The 21,553-nt window shown below is 44.1% G+C and overlaps 1 protein-coding gene across 1 annotated transcript in view; it reads left to right on the forward strand.

Annotated features, from left to right (window-relative positions):
• The window catches only part of LOC142563414 (uncharacterized), a 68,053-nt gene that overhangs the window by 36,805 nt on the left and 9,695 nt on the right, over window positions 1-21,553 (forward strand). Inside the window, exon 6 of the mRNA XM_075673968.1 lies at window positions 16,644-16,744. Coding sequence (XP_075530083.1) covers window positions 16,644-16,744 — 101 coding nt within the window. The remainder of the gene's footprint in view (window positions 1-16,643; window positions 16,745-21,553) is intronic.

Consider the following 21,553-nt stretch of genomic DNA (forward strand, 5'->3'; position numbering starts at 1 on the left):
CTTTTCCAGCGTGCGGTCTAATTGTGTCGGGCTTCTGTGCTGGAACTACTTGGTCCGAAACCAAACATTGGACATATTTTAAATTTATTACCAGGTGCCTAGTTGAGGGATCTAGAGACGCGAACATTCACGTTGACGGTAGCTTACATTTTACTTGTATTTTGATAGTTAGAATTTTCTACAACTAATAACTTATATTTGTGAGCATGAATTATTATAATTCCTCTCGCTCTGAGTTCTTCCGACATGCTGAGCATAGGTCTAGAGCAAAAAATTAAGAACTTAAAAATGACGGCCCCATTAAGTTACGACACCGTTGCTTGGGCATCCTTAAAAAGTCCTTAAATTACAGCTGATCATAAACATTGCCTGTAACCAAACTTTTATACCAGTATTTTTACAGCTGTAAATGTGTGGCCATTGGCAAGTCAGAAAGTGAAAACAAGCATGTGACCCTTGAGGGCAACGTGCCTGACTACACACATAGAATATCGAGTAAAAACTTCTTGGTCTGGCACTTTGTGTATAATGCCATGAGTTCATATACCAGGTTATAGTATGCATTTCGCACAATACAGTGATTTAGTGAATTAGTCACACGTAAGACCAACACATGCTGTTTTAGAAGGCTCAGAATTAATTTTCACCCCCAGGACCTTTTTACCAGCTGCACAAAGACTGGTACATTAGCATATTTTAGTTTATATGCCATAAAATGCTACTCATGGTGCCATGCCAATGAAAATTCTTGAAAATGAGGTTTATGCATGCCAAAGCACATAGAAGTTTGAAAACAAAACCAATTTCTCCAAACTATTGCCATGATATACTGCATGATGAAAACAGTTCCTACTTTCATCTCGTGTGTTGCTCCTGGAAGAATTGCATCAAGAAAGTACATACAAATGGGGAAGGCTATACTGAAAGCAATAAATGTACTCTATGAGTAAACAGCCAGCTCTTAGCAACACTCGTGGCTTACATTTGGCTCTCACAGAAGAATTACTGTAGCAAGTAAAGCACATGAAATGTTACCTTCATTAGAGTGCAGTATGTGGCTCACTATGTAAAATAAGCAAATGCTCAACACCTATTCTAAACAGTACAAGAAAATGGCACACACATTATGCAGACATTACCTAGGTAGAAAGCCTCTTGAGAATTTAAGGGATCAAACCAAAGGTCAGCAATCTGCCTCGTGACGCCCAGCAAGATGCAGTGCATGTATTCGACTGCTTGACCATGGACGAGATCGAACTCTGGAAGGTTTACAAGGGGAGAAAGTCCCTTGAGTCCATTCACAGGAATTTGAAGCTCCATGGCCCGTTTCATGTCCTTTAGGACACCTAATGAAACCCTCTCCTGGGCTGGCTCAGTGTCAACGTATCGGAATGCTCCTGAAAAAAAAAATACATAGTGGTAATTGCTATTAGAGCACTGTGTCCCAAAACATATTGCCAATTCAACAATGTCATAGTCATTTTCACTTCCTTATGTGTCAGAAGTTCATTTCTTTTTCTCACAAATTTTTCTTCCCTGCCATCACTCTGTTTAAACGTCAACAGTGTGGCACAATCACTCACTTTGCTTTATTTTGAAACGACCCACATTACTAAGGTTTGCTTAAGTCACTGCAACCATAAAATCAACAAACAATTGCTGTTCACATGCAAATCATGATGAAATAAACCAGACTTCACAAAGATTGATGCTGCTACAATTAACATGTTGAATTAAGGTAAGCACATTAATGAGCAGAGTTAGAGTGAATACGCAAGTGTGTGGCGATACTCCGTGAAGCACCAGTGCAGCTAGTGCAGCTGCACTTCAAAACAAGGCTGCACAGGTGTAATGATGCCTGAAGGCATTGCCATATGTTATCTGCTACGAATTTTCAGTGCAACAAGCCTGTGTTTCACTGAAGATAATTCCATCTTCCGCAGCATATCCCAGTCCCTCCTTGTGTTTGCATAGAGTAGTTCAAAGGTTAGTGGTTGCACATACAGAGCCAAAGAATTTTTCCTCAAGAGGGAACAGTTTGCAGGAGCGGAAATAGTTCATTTCGCTCAAGGTGAAATATCTGTCAGCCGCTTACGCAAAATTGGCTTTGCAGGTACGACAGTGCTCGCACAGCACTGCTGCGAGCGACGTGTGATTAAGCGCAAGCTGTTTGGACGTGGAGACAATGAAGCAATCGACACACATGGAGTCACACCTCCAGGCATCACTGCAATGGTGCTGTGCGAAACACGGCAATGCACTCACGTGCTGACTTTAACTGTGCTCATCACCGTACAATGTAGACATATATGTCCTCACATATTTAGTTTGTGCTGCACATTGCTGCCATGAGTGATGCAAATATTTCTTAAACAGCAAAAGGCTGTTGAAATTAATATCGAAGCCAACTGCTCCCTGGTCACACTACAAAGGTGACATACCAGCATAAATTATAGGTAACCCTGCGTCTCCTACAGGCGTGTTTCTGCATCATTCGTGTCATAGTTTATACATGTCATGTGCTACTGTTGCATTTGGATTTCTAACCAAAGTGACAGGCAAGAAAGAAAACGTACCTTGTTCATGCTGGCCACATGCCAAACACCACTGGCACCCGAAATGTGCATTGAACTGCAGCTGGTTGCAGACAAGTGCTCTCGCCGGTGAATCGACAGAACAGCATATGACATGTACAGCAGATGTCACGGTCCCTGATGCATGTTCCCATGTGAGAGTGCCAATTCTGCGCACCATGTCCACAAACTTGTCAAGAAACAACAACATGTCAGGGTGACGCGTTCCGTACCACAGCCCTCCAAGCCCCACATGTTGTAGGCGCTCTCTTGGGGGGAGCTCATTGACAATGAACTGGATGGGCCAGATAGATGAATTTGATGATTTGTAGAGCGGGCTTCCATCGGTGTTGATAACAATGGTGAGGTCTGCCCAGTTGCACGCCTGATTCATCCGTATCTTACGGCACAGTCTGGCATCAGTTATATCAGTGATGCCGGTAGACTGTCCTGTTGCTCTATTTCGAATGGCGATGAGGCTGTCCGCCAGCAAGGCCTTTGTTTTTGATACGATATGCCTTACTTGCTCTTTGACATCAAATATGTTAAAAAAATTTCCTTTACTCCTGGCTTCTTTTGCATTTGTTGTTTTCTTGCATATGGGGCACTCGAGCTGGTTGTTCCCACTACTATTTAAAAGGCTGCTGCAGACATCGCAGTAATAATGATGTTCAGCAATTTTCTCTTTCTGTGCGGCCCACAGTTTCCTAAACAGGTAAGCGCTTGTAGGCAGCACTCCTTGCCTCTGGCCAAACAGGGCGTTGATTAGCCGCAACAAATCCTCCAGGGCTGTCCAGGGCAGGCCATGGGCGACGACGAACGCCATTATGAGCAAAATTGCGGCACCCTTCGTCGTAGTGGAGTTTGGCAGTGTTTCTTCGCCGTACTCTTTAAGGCATGATGCAAACCCATTGTTCTCATCCAATGGTGTAGGCGAAGGGCCCACGCCATCGTCTTCCCCTTCTGCGTCATGATCACTTAGCTCCGACGACAATTCAGTTGCGTCCGCGTCCTGCCTCCCGTCTTGCGAACTGGAGAGCTCCGCTGACGGTCCCGCTTCACCTGTGTTCTGGTTCATCGACGGTCCTTCGTTCTCCAGTGCGTTGACACCGGAGCTGGTTGATGGAGCGAAGGCATCGTCCATGAACGTAGACGCAGCGCTGGCTGGCGCCTGATCTTGGGGCAACCACGCTACTCGCCGACGTCTGCGTGCCGTCGAACGAGGTAGACAGAAGTGCTGGTCTTTCTCCAAATAAACTTTCCGTCGTTTTTCTGAAGACGCGGAGCTCATGATGCACTTTGCAAATGCGGCAAATAAGTTCACCAACTCTCAAATAAAAAATGAAATGGAAAAAGCCTAGCACAAAGAATACACACACTGCTCGCACGACAAATTGGACCTGAACAACAGTACAGGATAAATAGACATACTTTTTGATGATGATAGGGCTACTTGTTTTCTTGATTCGTAGTTATTGCAAGCGCCGCCATAAACCACGACTGCCGAGTTTCCAAAAATGTGGAAAAGCACATGGTTTTTTAGATTTAACACGGATGTGCACTCTCGGAGGCGCGAACAGAAAATAACGTATTATAAGTTATTATGCCTAATTACATGGAAGCTCAACGTGTAATCGCTCTGTAGTGGTTTTTTGAGCGTGGAGTAGTCTCAAACGTACGTTTTGCGCTCTAAAACAGCTGTTTACGAACGCAGGTGAATCAATCGATTCGTTTTGACTTGTTTCAATTCGTTTAAACAAGGGTATACCCGTGTGTGAGGTCGAGTGAGTGTCCTGTCAACTGTCCTGCATAACAATTTTGTAAACTATGAACTCCAACTAGAGTACAGCATTTTATCACTTTATTTCCCTGTGTGTCCGCAGGGCGAACGCACTACAGAGTGCACTAAAAAGTGCAAATTTGCCTGCGCTTATGGGGATGCGAGCTGAGCTTCGACCACGGCGGCGCAACATAAACTTGTCTCGCCACCTGCCGTCATCTTTAGAAAGCAGCCTTTCAGGGAAGGCTGCCGCTTGTTGCCCACTGCTAGAACAGGTGACTTTCCTCGCTGAAGTGCTGCTTTCTGCAGATGACGGCGGGCGGCGACACAAGTTTATGCTTGCGCCGTCGCGGCAACAACTCGCACCATCATAAGTGCAGAAAATTTTGCACTTTCTTCTTAAAAACCAAGCAATTAACTGTGCCAGGTGTTATACTAAATGAAGTCGACGCCAAAACTTGATCGTTATGCAAATTTTGAGCAAGAACAGCGCAGCGGTGAGCGCAAAACCTTTTTTCGAACACGCGCAGCGAAATATTAGGACCCTCCCAGTTGAAAAACACAACAGGAAATTTTCACAGTCTGTCGTATTTTGGGACGTTGTTTCTGTAGTTCTGTTGCCTGTAGTTCTGTTGCCTGTAGTTCTGTTGTCTGTAGTTCTGTTGTTCTGTAGTGTGACGTCCTGTAGTAGAAAGTTCTGTAGTTCTTGATCAATATTTAATTAAAAATTGACAGAGACCTCCTTAAGGCTATGTAAATTTGTTAGTACAAAAAAGAAAAAATATAAAAGTAAAAAAAATGAAAAGAAAAACCGTCGCCGCCCAGGATTCGAACTTGCGACCTCGCGATTCCGAGCCCCGCATCTTACCACTGCACCACTCCTGACATGCTCTTCCAGTCCACATTTTGGCCATGTCAATAGTACGACGTGCTGATGCGCTGATGTTTACATCCAAGAGCCAAGATCCGCTATCACTCCACCGCGTCAAGTGCCGCATCTCTAGAAGAGCAAGAGTGTTCGTACCATCGACAGGTACATCGTGGAGTGCTAGAACATCGATTTTGATGTACGATATCCATATTAAATAAGAAATTCAGAAATAGACAACGTTGACATTTAGGGTTATTACTGCTAGTTTCGACAGTTGTCTCTCGTTCTTTACACTTTTGAGCGCGCATATAATTCGTGTGTTCAATGCAAAATAGCTACATAAACATTCGTGGATGAGAGTTCTTTCTGACAGCATACTGGCTTCTCACGGCAGCACTGTACCAGATTAATGAGACCCGAGCGAGACAGCTTTTCACGCAACTTTGTGGAACAACCCAAATCTTCTTTTCCGCTTCGCATAAGCTTGTGAAATATTCCTGGGAAATTAACTAATGTGTCAGTGTAACAGCACATGTAAGTCCACAGGCCTGTGTGCCACATCTTACCAAAAAAAAAAAAAAACGGATACGCAGCCGTTCCTGCAGATGGTATGATTTTGATCAGCGGCCGATCTTGAGAAGGCCGGTAGGGCGTTGCTGGTGCCGCGTCGTCACGGCACAATTATAACTATTCGCCACGTCGACTTTAATGATGATGTGTGGTGTTTTGTGGCGCAAGGGCCAGGCTTGGCCAAAGAGCGCCATGACAAGTGGTGACGCTGACGATGTATTGTGGAAGATGTGATTTGGCTGTAAAGTGGCCTAAAAATAGTCGCTGTAGAGTGCGTAAAATCTACTTGCTATAAAATTATGGCGATGACAAATGACGAATACTATGAACATTAAAATCCATCGTAAAAGAATGATGCAGAATAGAAAATATATGAGATAGTAAAAATGCCTGGAGCACTGTTGCCTCGCCAGAGCCCTTGAGACACAAGGGCCGAGAGGCACGTGCTATACGAAAGAACTATCACAGCGCCATCCTCTGAAGAGAGGAGACGCTACGAACATGTGGGGCTAACAACATGCAACACAACATCTTTCAGATAACTTAGGACTGCGTTAGTGTCGAAGAGCGGTTCTGGGCCGAGTAACATTACAGGATGAAGGGGAATATGCTGCCGGTATGCTAACGGAAAATGTTTCTTTCTATCAGATTCGGCTTTCCGACACTCCAGGAGGACGTGGAGGACGGTCAGCCTCTCCACGCATCTACCACAGGTTGGAGGATCATTTTCAGTGAGTAAGAAGTTGTGTGTGCCAAATGTGTGTCCTATTCTGAGGCGACAGAATAGGACATCTGTTCGCCGTAATTTTGTTACGGAGGGCCAAGAACCTAACTGTGGCTTTATCACGTGCAGTTTGTTATTTACTTCTGCGTCCCACTTACGTTGCCAGTGGTTTCGCAGTTTCCTTCTTAAAAAAGGCTTCAGATCCGTGACAGGGACCGAAGCAGTAGGACTGACTGTATGCAATGAAATTGATGTGGCCATCTGGTCTGCTAGAACGTTACCCTCGATGCCCCTATGTCCAGGCACCCAGCATATAATGACATGCTGGTTAGACATATACGCTCTACAGAGGACGGAATAGAGCTCAGTAATTACGGGGTTTCTGTGTTTACAGTGTGACTTCAAGGCTTTTACGACGCTTAAGGAGTCTGTAAATAAAATTGTTTTTTGAATATTTGATTTTCTGATATGTTTCACAGCCGACAATAGTGCATGGGCCTCAGCCGTAAATATGCTTGTTTCAGGGTGCAGTACACCGGATTCCGAGAAGGATGGCCCAATGGCTGCGTAGGACACCCCGGCATGCGACTTAGAAGCGTCTGTATAAAACTCTGTGCACGAGTACTTGTACTGGAGCTCCAAGAAGTGCATTTTGATATGTGTCTCTGACGCATGTTTAGTGACCTGTACAAAGGATGTGTCACACTCTATCAGCTGCCACTCCCAGGGTGGTACTATCTTAGCTGGAGGCATTAGGCGTTGGTCGAGAACTGGGACATCCATTTCCGTGCTAAGTTCTCTTGCACGCAGTGAGAAAGGAAGTCTCATAGAGGGTCTGTTATGAAAAAGTGTTTCACATGTCAAGTCGTTAACGGTTGTGAAACACGGATGTTCCTTATTAGAGCGCACTTTGAGAAAATAGTTGAAGCTGATGTAAGTTCTCCGAAAATGGAGTGACCACTCATCGGACTCAACATACAAACTTTCAACAGGGCTTGTTCTAAATGCGCCAGTGGCCAGACGGATTCCCAGATGGTGAACGGGGTCTAACATCTTAAGTGCGCTCGGTGCGGCAGAGTGATATACTGCGGCTCCATAGTCTATTCGCGACCGAACTAGGCTCCTGTAAAGATTTAACAGGCACTTCCTGTCGCTACCCCATGTTGTGTGGGATAGGATTTTAAGTAGGTTCATTGTTTTTAGACATTTTTCTTTAAGATGTTTTATGTGAGGAATGAATGTGAGCCTAGAGTCAAGAATAACACCAAGGAATTTGTGTTCTTTGCTGACAGGAATTTGGTGTCCGCCCAGTTCTACACAAGGATCTGGGACCAGGCCTCTCTTTCTTGTGAAGAGAACACAAGAACTTTTGTGGGGGTTGACCTTAAATCCGTTTTCGTCTGCCCACTTGGAAACCTTGTTCAAGCCCTGCTGTACCTGTCTTTCGCATACTGTGAGGTTGCAGGATTTGAAGCCTATTTGTATATCATCTACGTATACGGAATAAAAAATGGCAGGTGGTAGTGAAGCACGTAGCGTGTTCATCTTGACGATAAAGAGAGTGCAGCTGAGCACGCCTCCCTGGAGTACACCAGTTTCCTGCGTAAAGGGACGTGAGAGTTCATTGCCGACTTTTACTCGGAAGGTACGATTTGACAAATAGCTTTCAATTGTGTTCAGCATATTTCCACGGATGCCAATTTCCGACAGGTCTCGCAAGATCCCGTAACGCCATGCCGTGTCATATGCCTTCTCCATATCGAGGAATATCGATAGAAAAAACTGTTTATGTATAAAGGCATCGCGGATATTTCCTTCCATGCGCACAAGGTGATCGGTTGTGGACCGCCCTTCTCGGAATCCACACTGATAAGGATCGAGTATATTGTTGAGCTCAAGGAAATGTATAAGTCTGCGATTTATCATTTTTTCAAAAAGCTTACACAGACAATTAGTTAGAGCTATCGGACGGTAACTAGCCGCCAAGGAAGGGTCTTTTCCCTGCTTTAGGACAGGAACCACAATCGCTTCTTTCCATGTGGATGGGAGGTATCCCGAAGCCCAAATAGTATTGTATAGTGTAAGAAGTGTAACTTGTGCGTCAGTATGTAGGTGTCTGATCATGTCATACATGACTCTGTCTGGTCCCGGTGCAGTGCTTTTACATGTGTTCAAGGCAGCTCTCAACTCGGCAATACCGAAAGGCCGGTTATACGGTTCATTCTGCCTGGATTTTCGTATGATTGGCTTACGTTCTATTCTTTCTTTATGTTTAAGAAAGGACTGGGAATAATTGATTGAGCTTGACACACGCTCAAAGTGCTCCCCGAGTGAATCTGCCTGGTCATGCAGGGTTTCGCCTTGTGTGTTTACTAAAGGGAGGGAGTATGTTTGTCGCCCTCTTATTCTACTAACCCTGTTCCAGACCTTGGCCTCATCTGTATACGAGTTGATACCTGTTAAAAAGTTCTGCCAGCTCTCTCTTCTGGCCTGTCGGCGGGTTCGCCTGCCTTGGGATTTTGCTTTTTTAAAATTGATAAGATTCTCCGCAGTGGGGGAGGCGCGTAGCAACCCCCACGCTTTATTTTGTTTCTTACGAGCGATCCTACAATCGTCGTTCCACCAGGGGACACGCCGTTTGCCTGCCAATCCATTTACTTGTGATATACATTTAGTTGCGGCATCTATGATGAAGGCTGTAAAGTACGCCACAGCTGCATCGATTTCTAAAGAAGACATATCAGCCAGCGAGATGTTAGTAAGAGTTCGAAATTTCTCCCAGTCAGCTGTATGTATCTTCCACCTAGGAGCTTGTGGAGGAAATTCATTTTCTTTAGATGTTCTTAGCAGTACGGGGAAGTGATCGCTCCCGTAAGGATTGCTCGTAACTTCCCGTTCGAGTTCGGGCAGTATAGACGCGGAGACTATACTAAGATCTATTGACGAAAAGGTTCTGTTTGCAAGAGAGTAATATGTGGGTTCTTTCTTATTGAGAAGGCACGCTCCAGAAGAAAAAAGGAACTGCTCAACGAGACGACCTCGCGCATCAATACGAGAGTCTCCCCACAAGCTGCTGTGTGCATTGAAATCGCCAAGAACAAGATAAGGTTCTGGCAATTGATCTATCAAGGACTGAAATTCATGTTTGTTTAGTTGGTAATGCGGGGGTACGTAAATCGAACAAATAGTGATGAGTTTGTTCAGTAGGACAACTCGAACCGCTACTGCTTCGAGGGCCGTTCGTAGCTGTAAACATTGACACGCTATGCTTTCTTGAATTACAATGGCAACACCGCCAGATGATGCCATAGCATCATCGCGATCTTTGCGGAAAGTTATGTGCTGTCGAAGAAAATTTGTGTGTTTTGGTTTTAAGTGTGTTTCCTGTAGACACAGCACTTTTGGATTGTGTTTTTGAATGAGCTCTTGCACGTCATCAAGGTTCCTAAGCAGACCTCTGACGTTCCATTGAATAATTTGTGTATCCATATTGAAAGTAAATATGTGCTGTGTGTATGGAAATGGAGGTGATGCTTTAGGTTACAGGGCTCTTTCGAGGCCCTGTAACGGGAGTTCTGCCCTTTCTGGAGCGTTCGAGGGAGCCTCGCCGCTCCTTAGGCGCTTGACGCGCCGTGGGGATAGGTGTAGTGTCCATTGCCTCTTGTGAGGCGCCGGACACGTGCTCTTGTGAGCGAGAAGTTACCAGGGAAGGTCCCGCCTTGGGGGGCAAGACCCCTGTGCCCACCAGCCCGGAGGTCGATGGGTCTCCCTGAGGGATTTGGCTGCGCCGGCTGTTGCAAGCGCTGGAAGAGGCCGGGGAGGTTGGGACAGCCTCGGCTGCGCCCACCTTCGGGGTTGATGGTCCCTTCTGCTCGGGTGGTGGGGCAGCGCTAGCTGCGACCACCATGGCGTAACTGCCGACTCACTGCTTGTGGGTCGGACAGCCGCCGGAGGCCGTTGTGGCGCTGGCCCCTGACGCGCCACATCGGCAAAGCTTTTCCTTGGCGGGTTTGCTACCCGCCTTCGTGCCTCTTTGAACGATATATTCTCTTTTACTTTTATGGTTACAATTTCTTTTTCCTTCTTCCAGGAGGGGCACGACCGCGAGTACGCGGCGTGATCCCCGTCACATTTCACACAGTGGAGAGAGTTGTTACAAGCTTCAGTGGCGTGTTCAAGGGCACTGCATTTCGCACATGTTTGGCGGCCCCGGCAGCTCTGCGAACTGTGGCCGAAACGCTGGCATTTGAAACATCTTAGGGGATTCGGTACATATGGTCTGACACGGAGCTTGATGTACCCGGCCTCTACAGACTCGGGCAAAAAACTTGAACCGAATGTGAGTATTAGGTGCTTGGTCGCAATTTCTTTGCCATCCCGCCTCAGCTTAATTCTCTTGACATTGACAACATTCTGTTCACTGAAGCCGTCCAGGAGCTCAGCCTCTGTCAGCTGGAGCAGATCATCATCCGAGACAACGCCGCGGGTGGTGTTCAGAGTACGGTGTGGAATTACTGTCACGGGAACATCCCCAAATGACACTAAACTGGGCAATTTTTCATATTGTTTCTGATTATGAAGTTCTAAAAGGAGATCACCACTTGCCATCCTTGTCGCGTTGTAACCTGGTCCAAGGGCCTCAGTTAAAGACTTTGATACTAGAAATGGGGAGATTGCACGCACTTGTGTTTCTGACTTTTCCGAGTGAATCACATGGAATCGTGGGAAGTTGGGTCTTTCACGACCAAAGAACTTGAATACATCTTCGGTGCGCCCTCTTTTGTGAGGGCGATCAAGAAGGGAAGGGAAGGAACTAGCCATAGAATAATGTAATTTTCGGCGATAACGCCAACCACCCACCGTGGAGCCCTACAAGGGGACGTTACAAGGACTGTAAAAAACAGGTCCTGCAAACGCCAGCTGTACGTTATCACTATAATCAAATATGAGATAACCTAGGTTGGTTATTCACACAAGGTTAGCCCTTGCTGCCTGGAAAAATTGGAAGTAAACGGAAGCTAGGAGAAGACAGGAAAGTGGAAAGCGAGAGAAAGACGAAGGTTGGAGGGAGAGAGAGACAGGAAAAGGCAACTACCGATTTCCCCCGGGTGGGTCAGTCCGGGGGTGCCGTCTACGTGAAGCAGAGGCCAAAGAGGTGTGTTGCCTCCGCCGGGGGGCCTTAAAGGTCCGAACACCCGGCATCGGCTCAACCGCCAGGATCCCCCTTTCCCCGGACACGGCTAAGCCGCGCACGGCTACACGCGGGAGGGTCCAACCCTCGTGTGCTCGGGTACGTGGTGTCGCAACACACCAAACGCCTGCTGACGCAGACGCCCCTGCGGGGCCACGTCGACTTTAATACCGGTGTTGGTGCCATCAGCATTGCCGGCTTCAGAAAAGCGCGATTGAATACCGCGCAAGAGAAAAGTACAGTGTACACCACCGATGCGAAACTAACATACAATTTTAAAGGGCCGCGACGAAAAGCGCTTCTGTTGCGACTTCGGAACTCTTGGCCGTCGCGACCGAATGTTTCTGCTGCGACGTCAGAATTGGTGTCGTAACGTCGGAGTCGCTGTCAGGATATAAAGCTGTTGTTCCGACTTCAGAACTCTTGTTGTCGCGAGAGAACGTTTCTGTTGCGACTTCATAACTATTGGCCTTCGCGACAGAATGCTTCTGTTGCGACATCAGAATTTCTGTCGTAACGTCAGAAATGTCACTCAATTAAGAAATGTCAAGAACTTCTGTCGTACAACAGAATTTCTGTAGTTGCGACAGGAATTCCTCTTGTCTTTTTCAACTGGGCACTACAGAAGCTTGTCGCATCGCACAATTTCAGTGCACTTCTGTTGTCATCATTGGGTACATGTTGCGACGATAGGTTTCCGTTGTGGAACAGTTCTCTGTAGTACAACAGAAGTTTGTCCATTACTTCAGGAATACTTCTGTTATGACAACTGGGGGCCTGTTGCAATGATAGGTTTCTGTCGTACAACATTTTTCTGTAGTACACCAGAAGTTGGTCGCATTACTTCAGGAACACTTCTGTTGTGACAATTGGGGGCCTGTTGCCACAATAGGTTTCTGTAGTATTTCAACAGCTCTCTGTAGCACTACAGAAGTTTTTCGGGTTACTTCAGGAACATTTCTGTTGGGACAACAGGGTGCCTGTAGTGATGACAAATTTTTCTGTAGTACTACAAAAATCTGTTGTAGAGCTTCAGCTTTCTGTTGTAGCAACAGACATACGACAGACTGTACTTCTGTAGTCACAACAAGAAATGTCTGTTATACATCAGAAAAGTCTGTCGCTCCATCAGGAATCTGTAGTTACTACAGAAAAATCCTGTTGTACAACAGAAATTTCTGTAGTACTGAACACAACCTCTGTTGTCATTTTCAACCGGGCTGTATGATTAGCAGATCGCTGTATTTTAGTATGCTTGATAAAAGACGGATAATGCACATCAGGATGCCACTGTGATGCACATCACTGTTTTCCAGCATAACTAAATCTGTGGTAACTAATGAACACTTCTCTGCTGTAGTCTCTTTTACACTCGATCGCTTTCATGCCATGCATGCTCGGTTTTCAAGCCTCAACGAGAACCACACTAGACTCAAGCAGTGGGCAGTTAAGCAGTTTAAGCAAGTCATTACAACTCTGTGCACTTGTGAACAAGCCCGGCCAGTGCAGCTTTCACTATTCGAATCTACTGGTCGACATGGTCATGCGCAGCTGTAAAAGACCAAGTTTGCTGACCAAGAACCCTAACTCCAGTATTCAGAAATCCGCCTTAACTTGAAGCCCACGCTTCATTTGGTCACCTGACGCAAACGCGCTCAAAGAAACACTATGATTGACCTTCTTGGGCACGTTCACGCCAGGAGCTGTCTAGATCAAATCAATTAAGCTTCTGAATACGGGCGTTATTCCCTATTGGCCTTCGAGGTCACGTGCTACATTGCATGTCTATGTTTTCGCGCAATCTGTTTTGGATAAATTTAAGGAAAACTATTTCCGGCGCCTGCAGGCCAGATCTGACTTTGGAGTCTTCGGCACTTGATTTTTTGCTCCACCATCCGAGGAGCGTATATATATATGCAGTCCCCAATTGTTTTGCTGCTGTGTCTACTGAGAGAAAGAGAAGTGGTTCTTGTGGGGAAGGAGGAAAGGCTAGCACTATCTTCTGCAACCCATGCTGATCATCCACAACAGTTGCGGTGTTGTTGGTATGTCCTGAGCACCGTGGTTTTACGCACCTGTGGCGTAGCCAGGGATCTTTTTTTTTTTTTAGTTGGACAACAGGTTGTCATAGGTCGTTCTTATGCAAGAAATCTGGTACACAGAAAATTTAATACGTATCGTACTTACGGTCATGCATTTGGTAAGCATTCCCCCTCCTTCCATTCCACCTCTGCCTGCACGCCCCTTCTAAGCCCGCCCAAATGATAATAAAAATTAACCTGGAAGCCATATGCGCAATATGGAATACGAATCTCAAATACCATATGACTCTTGATACTGTATCTGCACAAAGCATAATTGCAAGGTTTGAGTTATACGTGTTCTTTTTTTTTCCTTTTGTGCATTAGCTAGTGAAAAGTAGTAAATCCAGCCAACGTTTCAACCGGGCTACTGGAGATGATGCAGATGGTTTTACCAGGCGTCTTTACTAACCTAATATATCAAAAGAACAAAAAGAATAAACTTAAATACCAGAGTGGGCGAGAAAACAAAAATACGGAGATGGGATGAAAGATATCATGAATGCCGACCCAAAATAATTTAGAATATATAACACGACATAATTAAATATAATTTTGGAAATTTGGTAAGGTGGCCTTCTTGGCCTCGTACTAAATTAGTAAAAAAAAAAAAACGTTATGTTCACGTGAACTTCAGTAACGCTACACTTTGGCATGGCTCCTTATAATCCTCAAAGTTATAGCTTTAACAAATCAAATATAACACCCCTCGGCGGCGCTACTCAGTATAGCAAAACGCAAAACTAAAACGAAACAGAAAAATGGATGGATGCTATGAGGGTCCCCTTTGGAACGGGGCGGTGGGTTGCGCCACTAAGCGCTTGCTATTATAGTGCTTAATGTCCTACCTAAGTTAAACAAGAAAAAAGAACACTATTAACTTCTACAACCAAATTTTCTGATCTCCTATTGCGAACTGTGCTTTTGTACGTCTCCGTTTTTGTCGTTTCTATACTTTTCTTCCACCAATCCTCCAATTGTTCCTTATTTAAAGAAAAACGTTGCTAGCGCCATCTACAAAGCATGTTCAACAACCATGTTAGGGCCAAGTCTAGACAACCAGCGCGCATTGTGTGCTACACGTTGATTTTTTAACTTGTGTGCCTTTGCGATTCCTGCTCGTTCAATTCTATGTGTCTTCTTTAATCTCTGTGCTTCTATAAATTGTATAATTATTCTTTTGTAATACTAACCTCATTCTTTAACTTGTAATAACTGTAATCGTGCATTTTCTTTAATATTCTGCTTTTTTCTCTTTCATTTCTTCATTTATACATTCCATTTCATACTATTCCATACTAATTTCATACTATTCATATATACTATTGTGCTGCTATTCATACTACTCATATATTTTTCATACTATTCCATACTAATTGTAATCGTGCATTTTCTTTAATACTCTGCTTTTTTCTCTTTCATTTCTTCATTTATATATTCCATTTCATCTTTGTGTCTCGTTGGCCATGACTTTGCCGACACACGCTTATGTTCGCTACCATGATGGCGCGAGCGCACTGGTCGCGGTTGGGCTGATCCGCGAGTTTTCACCACAATCGGTGAGCGACGTGGCGAAAAACAAACTGGTGTACTGGGCGGCACCAGGCCTGGAAGGTGAAGAAGCGGCCGAGAATTATTACCCGGCCGACGTGGTGTTGCTTGGTGGTGAGTAACATTCACGCACATTTGCCGAAAGCTAATCTTGAAGCTTAATGTTGCCGCACATCACTGATAGCCGTGTCACACGACCACGTTTGATCGCGATGAAGCCCGATCCGGGTCGAAATTCATGACTGCGATTGGCACACTCGCCCAGCTTGCGCAGAAATGCAAATCACGACCGGGAAATTCGATCCGGATCGGTCTTGATCGCGATAAAAACTGCGCCGTGTGACACCCTGTATAAGATTTGCCCACCCGTACTGTTCTGCGATTAATTACCTTGACGCTGTAAAGTAATACTTGGAAATGAAGTTTCGGTATAGAACTGGTAAGAAAAAAAAATAAAAAAAGCCTTTTCGGTATGCTCCGGTCCAGCATAAAAAATAACTCCTATGTCTATTTATTCGTCTTTAAGCAGCTGAAGCAAGGTGTGAGCAGGCTAGTTGGTATTCCATAATGTTATAACCAGCGTGATAGTGGACTCGGAGCACAAAAGTGACAAGTACAAGCGCTGACTTCCAACTGGGGTTTATTGCAAATAAGCATGAAATGCATATGACAATATAACACACCATTGTAGCAGCAGTTATTGCAGAAGTCAACTGCATAGGTAAACCTTCCATAGTGCTTACGGATAAATTGGGAGCCGCCTTAGGCCTTGGTGTGTTCTTGTTGATTTGTGGTGGGCTTGATTACTTGCACAACTGTGTGGTTGTGATCACGTGCGCGAGGTTATACATTCATGCTTCTTTGCAATAAAGGGCAACTGGAACTCAGTACTTGACCTAGTCGCTTCTTCTTGTGTTCCGTGCCCACTTTCGCGCTGGTCATATCTAAACAGGTGGCCTAACAGCGACGTGTGCGTGATTGTTTCGTGAGGCTCGCTATCGTTTCGACAGAAGAATCGCGATAGGCTTGTCATCATGTGGTCGGTATGCAAATGAGCATGGAGTAATTTTTTATATCATAAAGCAGGGTGTTTTACCTGATTGCACTTATATGGTTCTATATTAGTTATAGAATTATTGTGTATATATATATGCATAGGGAGAGAGAGTGTGTGAAGCTGCATGAATAAAAGCCTTAATCTGGTTATGTGGGTGAGAAACTGTGTGGTGTCGCTGCATAATGTCCCCTTATACTGTTTTTTTATTCACACGAAAGACGACTAAACAAATTTTGTTCATACAGTGTCCAAGAGGGATCTCATCTCCTCGATGACAAGAAAAAGGATGGCCGTGCCACACACGGAATTCGACTGCCCACCCAGCCTCCTGGTCAAGTCAGCTGTGGTAAGTCGATAATGACGCTTCTTGATGAGGTGCTATGGAATTATGAATGAGGGCCATTGTGGTCCTGCACACAGCATTTCATTATCCCTTACACACAGCATGTGTTGTATTACATGCTATGGTAATGTTTTAAAATAAGAAAAAGAAAATTATGTATATAGCACAGTTAAGCAAGAATGACCCGCTGTGGTACCTTAGTGGCTTTAGCATTGTGCGCACGAGGTTGTGAGATGAAATCATGACATAGTGGCTGTATGTTGATGGGGGTGAAATGCAAAAACGCCTGTCTAACGTGCATTGGGCACACATTACAGAACTTCAGGTGGTCAAAATCTGACTCCGTTAATCCACACTATTGCAGGTCTGATAATCAGGTCGTGGTTTAGCTGTGTAAGACTCCATAATCAGTTTCTTTAAAGGACGAATGGGCACGTGACTTCACAAGGGTCAAATGCGCCTCATCCTTTAATCCAGCTTCATAATGTGACGTCATTTGAAAATTCAGCAGATGTTGTAGTAGGGAGAATCTGTCATGATTGCACTAATTGGTATTGACTGTGCTTTTTATATACAACAGGATCCCAAGCTTGCTCGGCAGGTGACTAAGGAGAAGCTTCACCTCTCAAAAAGCACCAAACAAAGAGAAATCTTGCAGAAGAAAAGGAAGCGGGGCAGCAGCCATTTTTCGGAAAGTGACGACGAAGTTGTGGAAAAAAGTCTCCTGAAGAAGGAGCAATGGAAAAACAAACAGCTTGAGGAAAAAAACAGGGTGCTCTTTGAAAGACTTAAGAAAGAAAAAGAATGAAGAATTGCAGGCACTCCTTACTACAAAGTTTGGTGCGTTCCTGCTTTCTTTTTGATATGAGCTGTTAAAGGGGACCCTGAAACAGGATAAACACACTAATAACTAGGTGTAAATACTGTGAGCACCTGATTAAATATTAGTTGCATACATATGAAAGGGAGCCTGAAAACTTACACTACAAAGTGCTCTTGCTAAGTCAGTGCATTATTAAGCCCCTGACACCAAGGAAGCACACAGCCACGGATAAATTATTTGGATACCTTTAGTGTTAACGATCATGCACAGCCAGCACCAAAAAACAGAAGCCATAAGCAGTAAGTGGCTGAAAGAGTAAACACTTAAGGAAAAAAGGCAAATGATGTGTCTTGACAGCTGCACTTCAACAGGAGTTGTGAATTTTAAGAACCTTCACTGTTAAAGCCGAGAAGTGTGCTAAAGCAATCCAAAGCACTGCAGGAGTAATTGATGCACATGAACAGCAGTTGGAGGTACTTTGTACTACGAAGTTTAATCTTGTATTGCCGTAAGTGATATTATAGTTGTGCAGTTTTTCGATAAAATATTTTAAAAAATGAGATGCTCTTTCAACCTGTGCCCCTGAGTTGAAATTTTGCTGATCACGTGGTGCTTGCTCGCTATGACATAAGTTATAAAACCTAGTGAACGAGTGTTCACTAGCTCTCGCATCTTGGGCAGCAGTGAGTGCTTCTTTAAACCAAGTTAATTTCTAGATATGTTCGCATTCTGTAAAATAACTACTTAATAGCAGGAGGCCTCTTAATTGATAGCAAAAGGATGCCGAATAGGCCGAGTTGGAATTTGATCATGATAGCAGTGCATGGCCAAATGAAGACTCGGCAAAGAAATTAAGAAAAAAATTTTTCCTTTGTCTTAGTTATGTCATGGAGGCACTTACAAAGTTCGTTGTTGATGAATTGGGTGTATTGGTCATATGCTTCATGTGGATTGCTTTGGTCATCTATTGATTGGGATAAGCACACTTGGTTTAACTTTGCTATATACTGGGAATAGTCACTGCAACGCATCTTGCTTGTGAAACAGTGTCTGAAGTTTGCCCTATTCCAGCTGCTACATGTGATCAGTGTGATTGCTTATACCTTTTTAGATCTGCTGTTGACACACCTCAATGATGCCCGCCCCAAGTTGGCTTGTGTTGATAGTGGAATGGTAAGTAAAAATTTAAAGCACTGTTGTGGCTTAGTTTTTGTTTCTATTGTATTTCTATATATCCAGTTTCGTTTAACTGTTAATCTGAGTTATATACAGTAAACAGCATGAATATTTATTTTATCATCTTTTTAGTGTGCTTATATGGGGCTTAATTTGTATAATTCCAAGCAGATTTCGAGGTTTGCTTATCTTTGTCCTAAACGATGCCTGTACATACACTTCCTGCAGGCTTACGTTACATGCTATTGTGCATTCAAGTTTGACCATGCCTTGTGCAAGGAAAAATTAACTAGAAAAAGTATAAGGAAGAAAGCATTTACACATTGGCAGTGCTTGTTACACTGAATAAAAATGTCATTGCTCTGTGAGCATGCAGCAAGCCTTCATGTTTAGTGTCCTGCTTTAACAGGGCATTGAAACACTTTCTTAACTTAATAAGAAAATGTTGCTGATCTGTAAATGAGGCTCCTGTGAACATGTGAGCCAAATATTACAGTGCATGCAGCAAGAAATTTACAATCTCATGTCAGGTTCATTTAGTAAAAAGATATCATTCCTTTTTGTCGTTAGGAGGGGGTTTAGTAGTACTTATTTGAATTATTGTCATACTAAGCTTGCATTATTGTGCAGTTCACATAGTACTATCATTGATTAAGCTGCACATTGTGACATGACGACTATGTAGTTTATCACCCTGTTTTCCAGGATTTTGATTATTCAAATAATGATTACATTTTTCTGATAAGTTGGCAGTGTTTTCTTCATTCACCATTAATTGAGGTGCAATATGAGCTGTCATTGTTAAGCCGGCATCTGCTGCAGCCGATGCCATGATATTACTCTGTTTTCCAGCCTAAAAGTATATTAGACTCCGAGATGATGACTAGCGAGTGTTTTGAGGTGTGTAGCGCGGTTCTTTTGGGCTTTTAAAACCTTTCCTCTTATAGTCTACCTTACTTTACGGCATCTTTTGTCTGTGGCATAGTCATTCTGTTGCTAAATCGTTCTGCTGCTAACAGTCTTACATGCTATACATTGTGAGTCAGCAGAAAGCCGCAGAGGCATATCAGAGGCATATCTCCAGGCATATCAGCTTCTGCTGACCACAGCATGCCTGCTGCTCAAGCAGCTTTCCTTGCATCTCACACAGTCTTGTGCTTCAGGATGCAACATCTGCCATCAGGAGGGAAAACATTCCATATTTCACACAAAAGTTGACGTGTATTAGTAAACAGGGTATCTACCATGCACAATGTTCAAAAAGTTAAACCTATGTGGATCAAACCAACTGTATGTTAGCAGCAACCTGAAAAATTGTTTGACACCTTATGTGTTCTTATGTTTACCTATTGGTTATTATTATTATTACTTTACATTACCTAACATTGTTAGAGCACCGCTATAAACACTATTTATTTGCAGCACTCTCTCATGCATGGCTCTTTATATCATGTTTAAAAGAAAGCCAACAAGATATTTAAAAATGCTTCATATTCCCGTGTGCAATGACGATAGCACTCAAATAAGTTCACTGTGAAAATAATTGCCTTGCCTCTAGTGCACTATCCTGCACAGTGTGTCGCATGTGCACTGGTTCTGAAACGTTGATTGCATACCAGTGGCTCATGGTGGAAAAAATGAATGCATGACTGAAGGTGGCTATGACAAGGCAGTAACATGCATAGAAGGATTGGATAGCTTTTTGGGCAGCTAAATTTTTTAGTAGCTTTCTGCATAGTCACATTGTGTTAGGGGAGAGGGATGGAACAATGCTGCCAAAGTTCTTCTGAACCATTGCAAACGCACATCTGCTGTGCAGGACGGTGTGGAAGACAATTGCCTTTCCGCTCTGCTGAGCTCGTTTGAGAGTGCTGTTGTTGCTGTACGTGAGTGTGTTGTTGCATAGTGCAATTTTGGAATTCCCAAGCTTTCTTTTTAATGGGGAAATCAAAGCTATGCAATAGAGCATGCTGCAAACAATTTGATGTTTTCGTAGGTGCTGTAAACCTAGTATTGACATATCTGCTGTAAGTATAAGAAAATTGATAATCACGTCAAGGTAATTAGAAAGTACACTAGAAGTCTAGGATGCTTTTTAAGGTTGCTGCTAACAACATACAGCAAGTTTCAACAGCATTGAAAGCTCCCCTTTTTGAATCTCGCAGCAAACTGAGACACGTATGTTTCTTCTGCAGTAACTGTGTTTTAGAAGTGGTTATGGTTAATATGCCTTCTTGCAGTGGTGAACTGTAGATAATTTTTTCTTTGCATTTTTAGTAGCTGCTACTCCCTAATGTAGCATACTGTAGGGCACTTGGGGCCAGATTCTGTATTGTGCCCAGCCACTTGGCTGTTAAAGTGTCAAGGGTTCCAGATTCTGTGTGAGTGCAGTAATGGGTTGTGAGTCTCAGTTGTGCCACACATTAATCTCGTGCTGTGGCTATTCTGCTGTCGTCTGTCCTTGCATGTTTCAGGATGTTGTGCCTGCAGCACCAATTGTAGCCAGCAGAGTCTCAGCACATATAATTTGCATGTGGTCGTGCGGTAGAATGTTACGGTGCATGCACTGTGCACGTGTGCATTAATAGAAAATGTTTGAGTGGACTGTGGATGAATGCTGATGTGCCACTGTGACATGCTGTGGCTATCCTGATGACGTCTCTCCTTGCACATTCTAGGATGTGAGGCCTGCAGCGCCAGCTGCAGCCAGCAGGGACTCGACAGAGGTGATTTGCATGTTTTCGTGGAGTGAAATGTTATGGTGCACTGTGCACGTGTGCATTAATAGAAAATGTTTGAGTGGACTGTGGATG

Source organism: Dermacentor variabilis, chromosome 11, assembly GCF_050947875.1.
Source record: "Dermacentor variabilis isolate Ectoservices chromosome 11, ASM5094787v1, whole genome shotgun sequence".
In the NCBI taxonomy this organism is placed as follows: Eukaryota; Metazoa; Arthropoda; class Arachnida; order Ixodida; family Ixodidae; genus Dermacentor; species Dermacentor variabilis.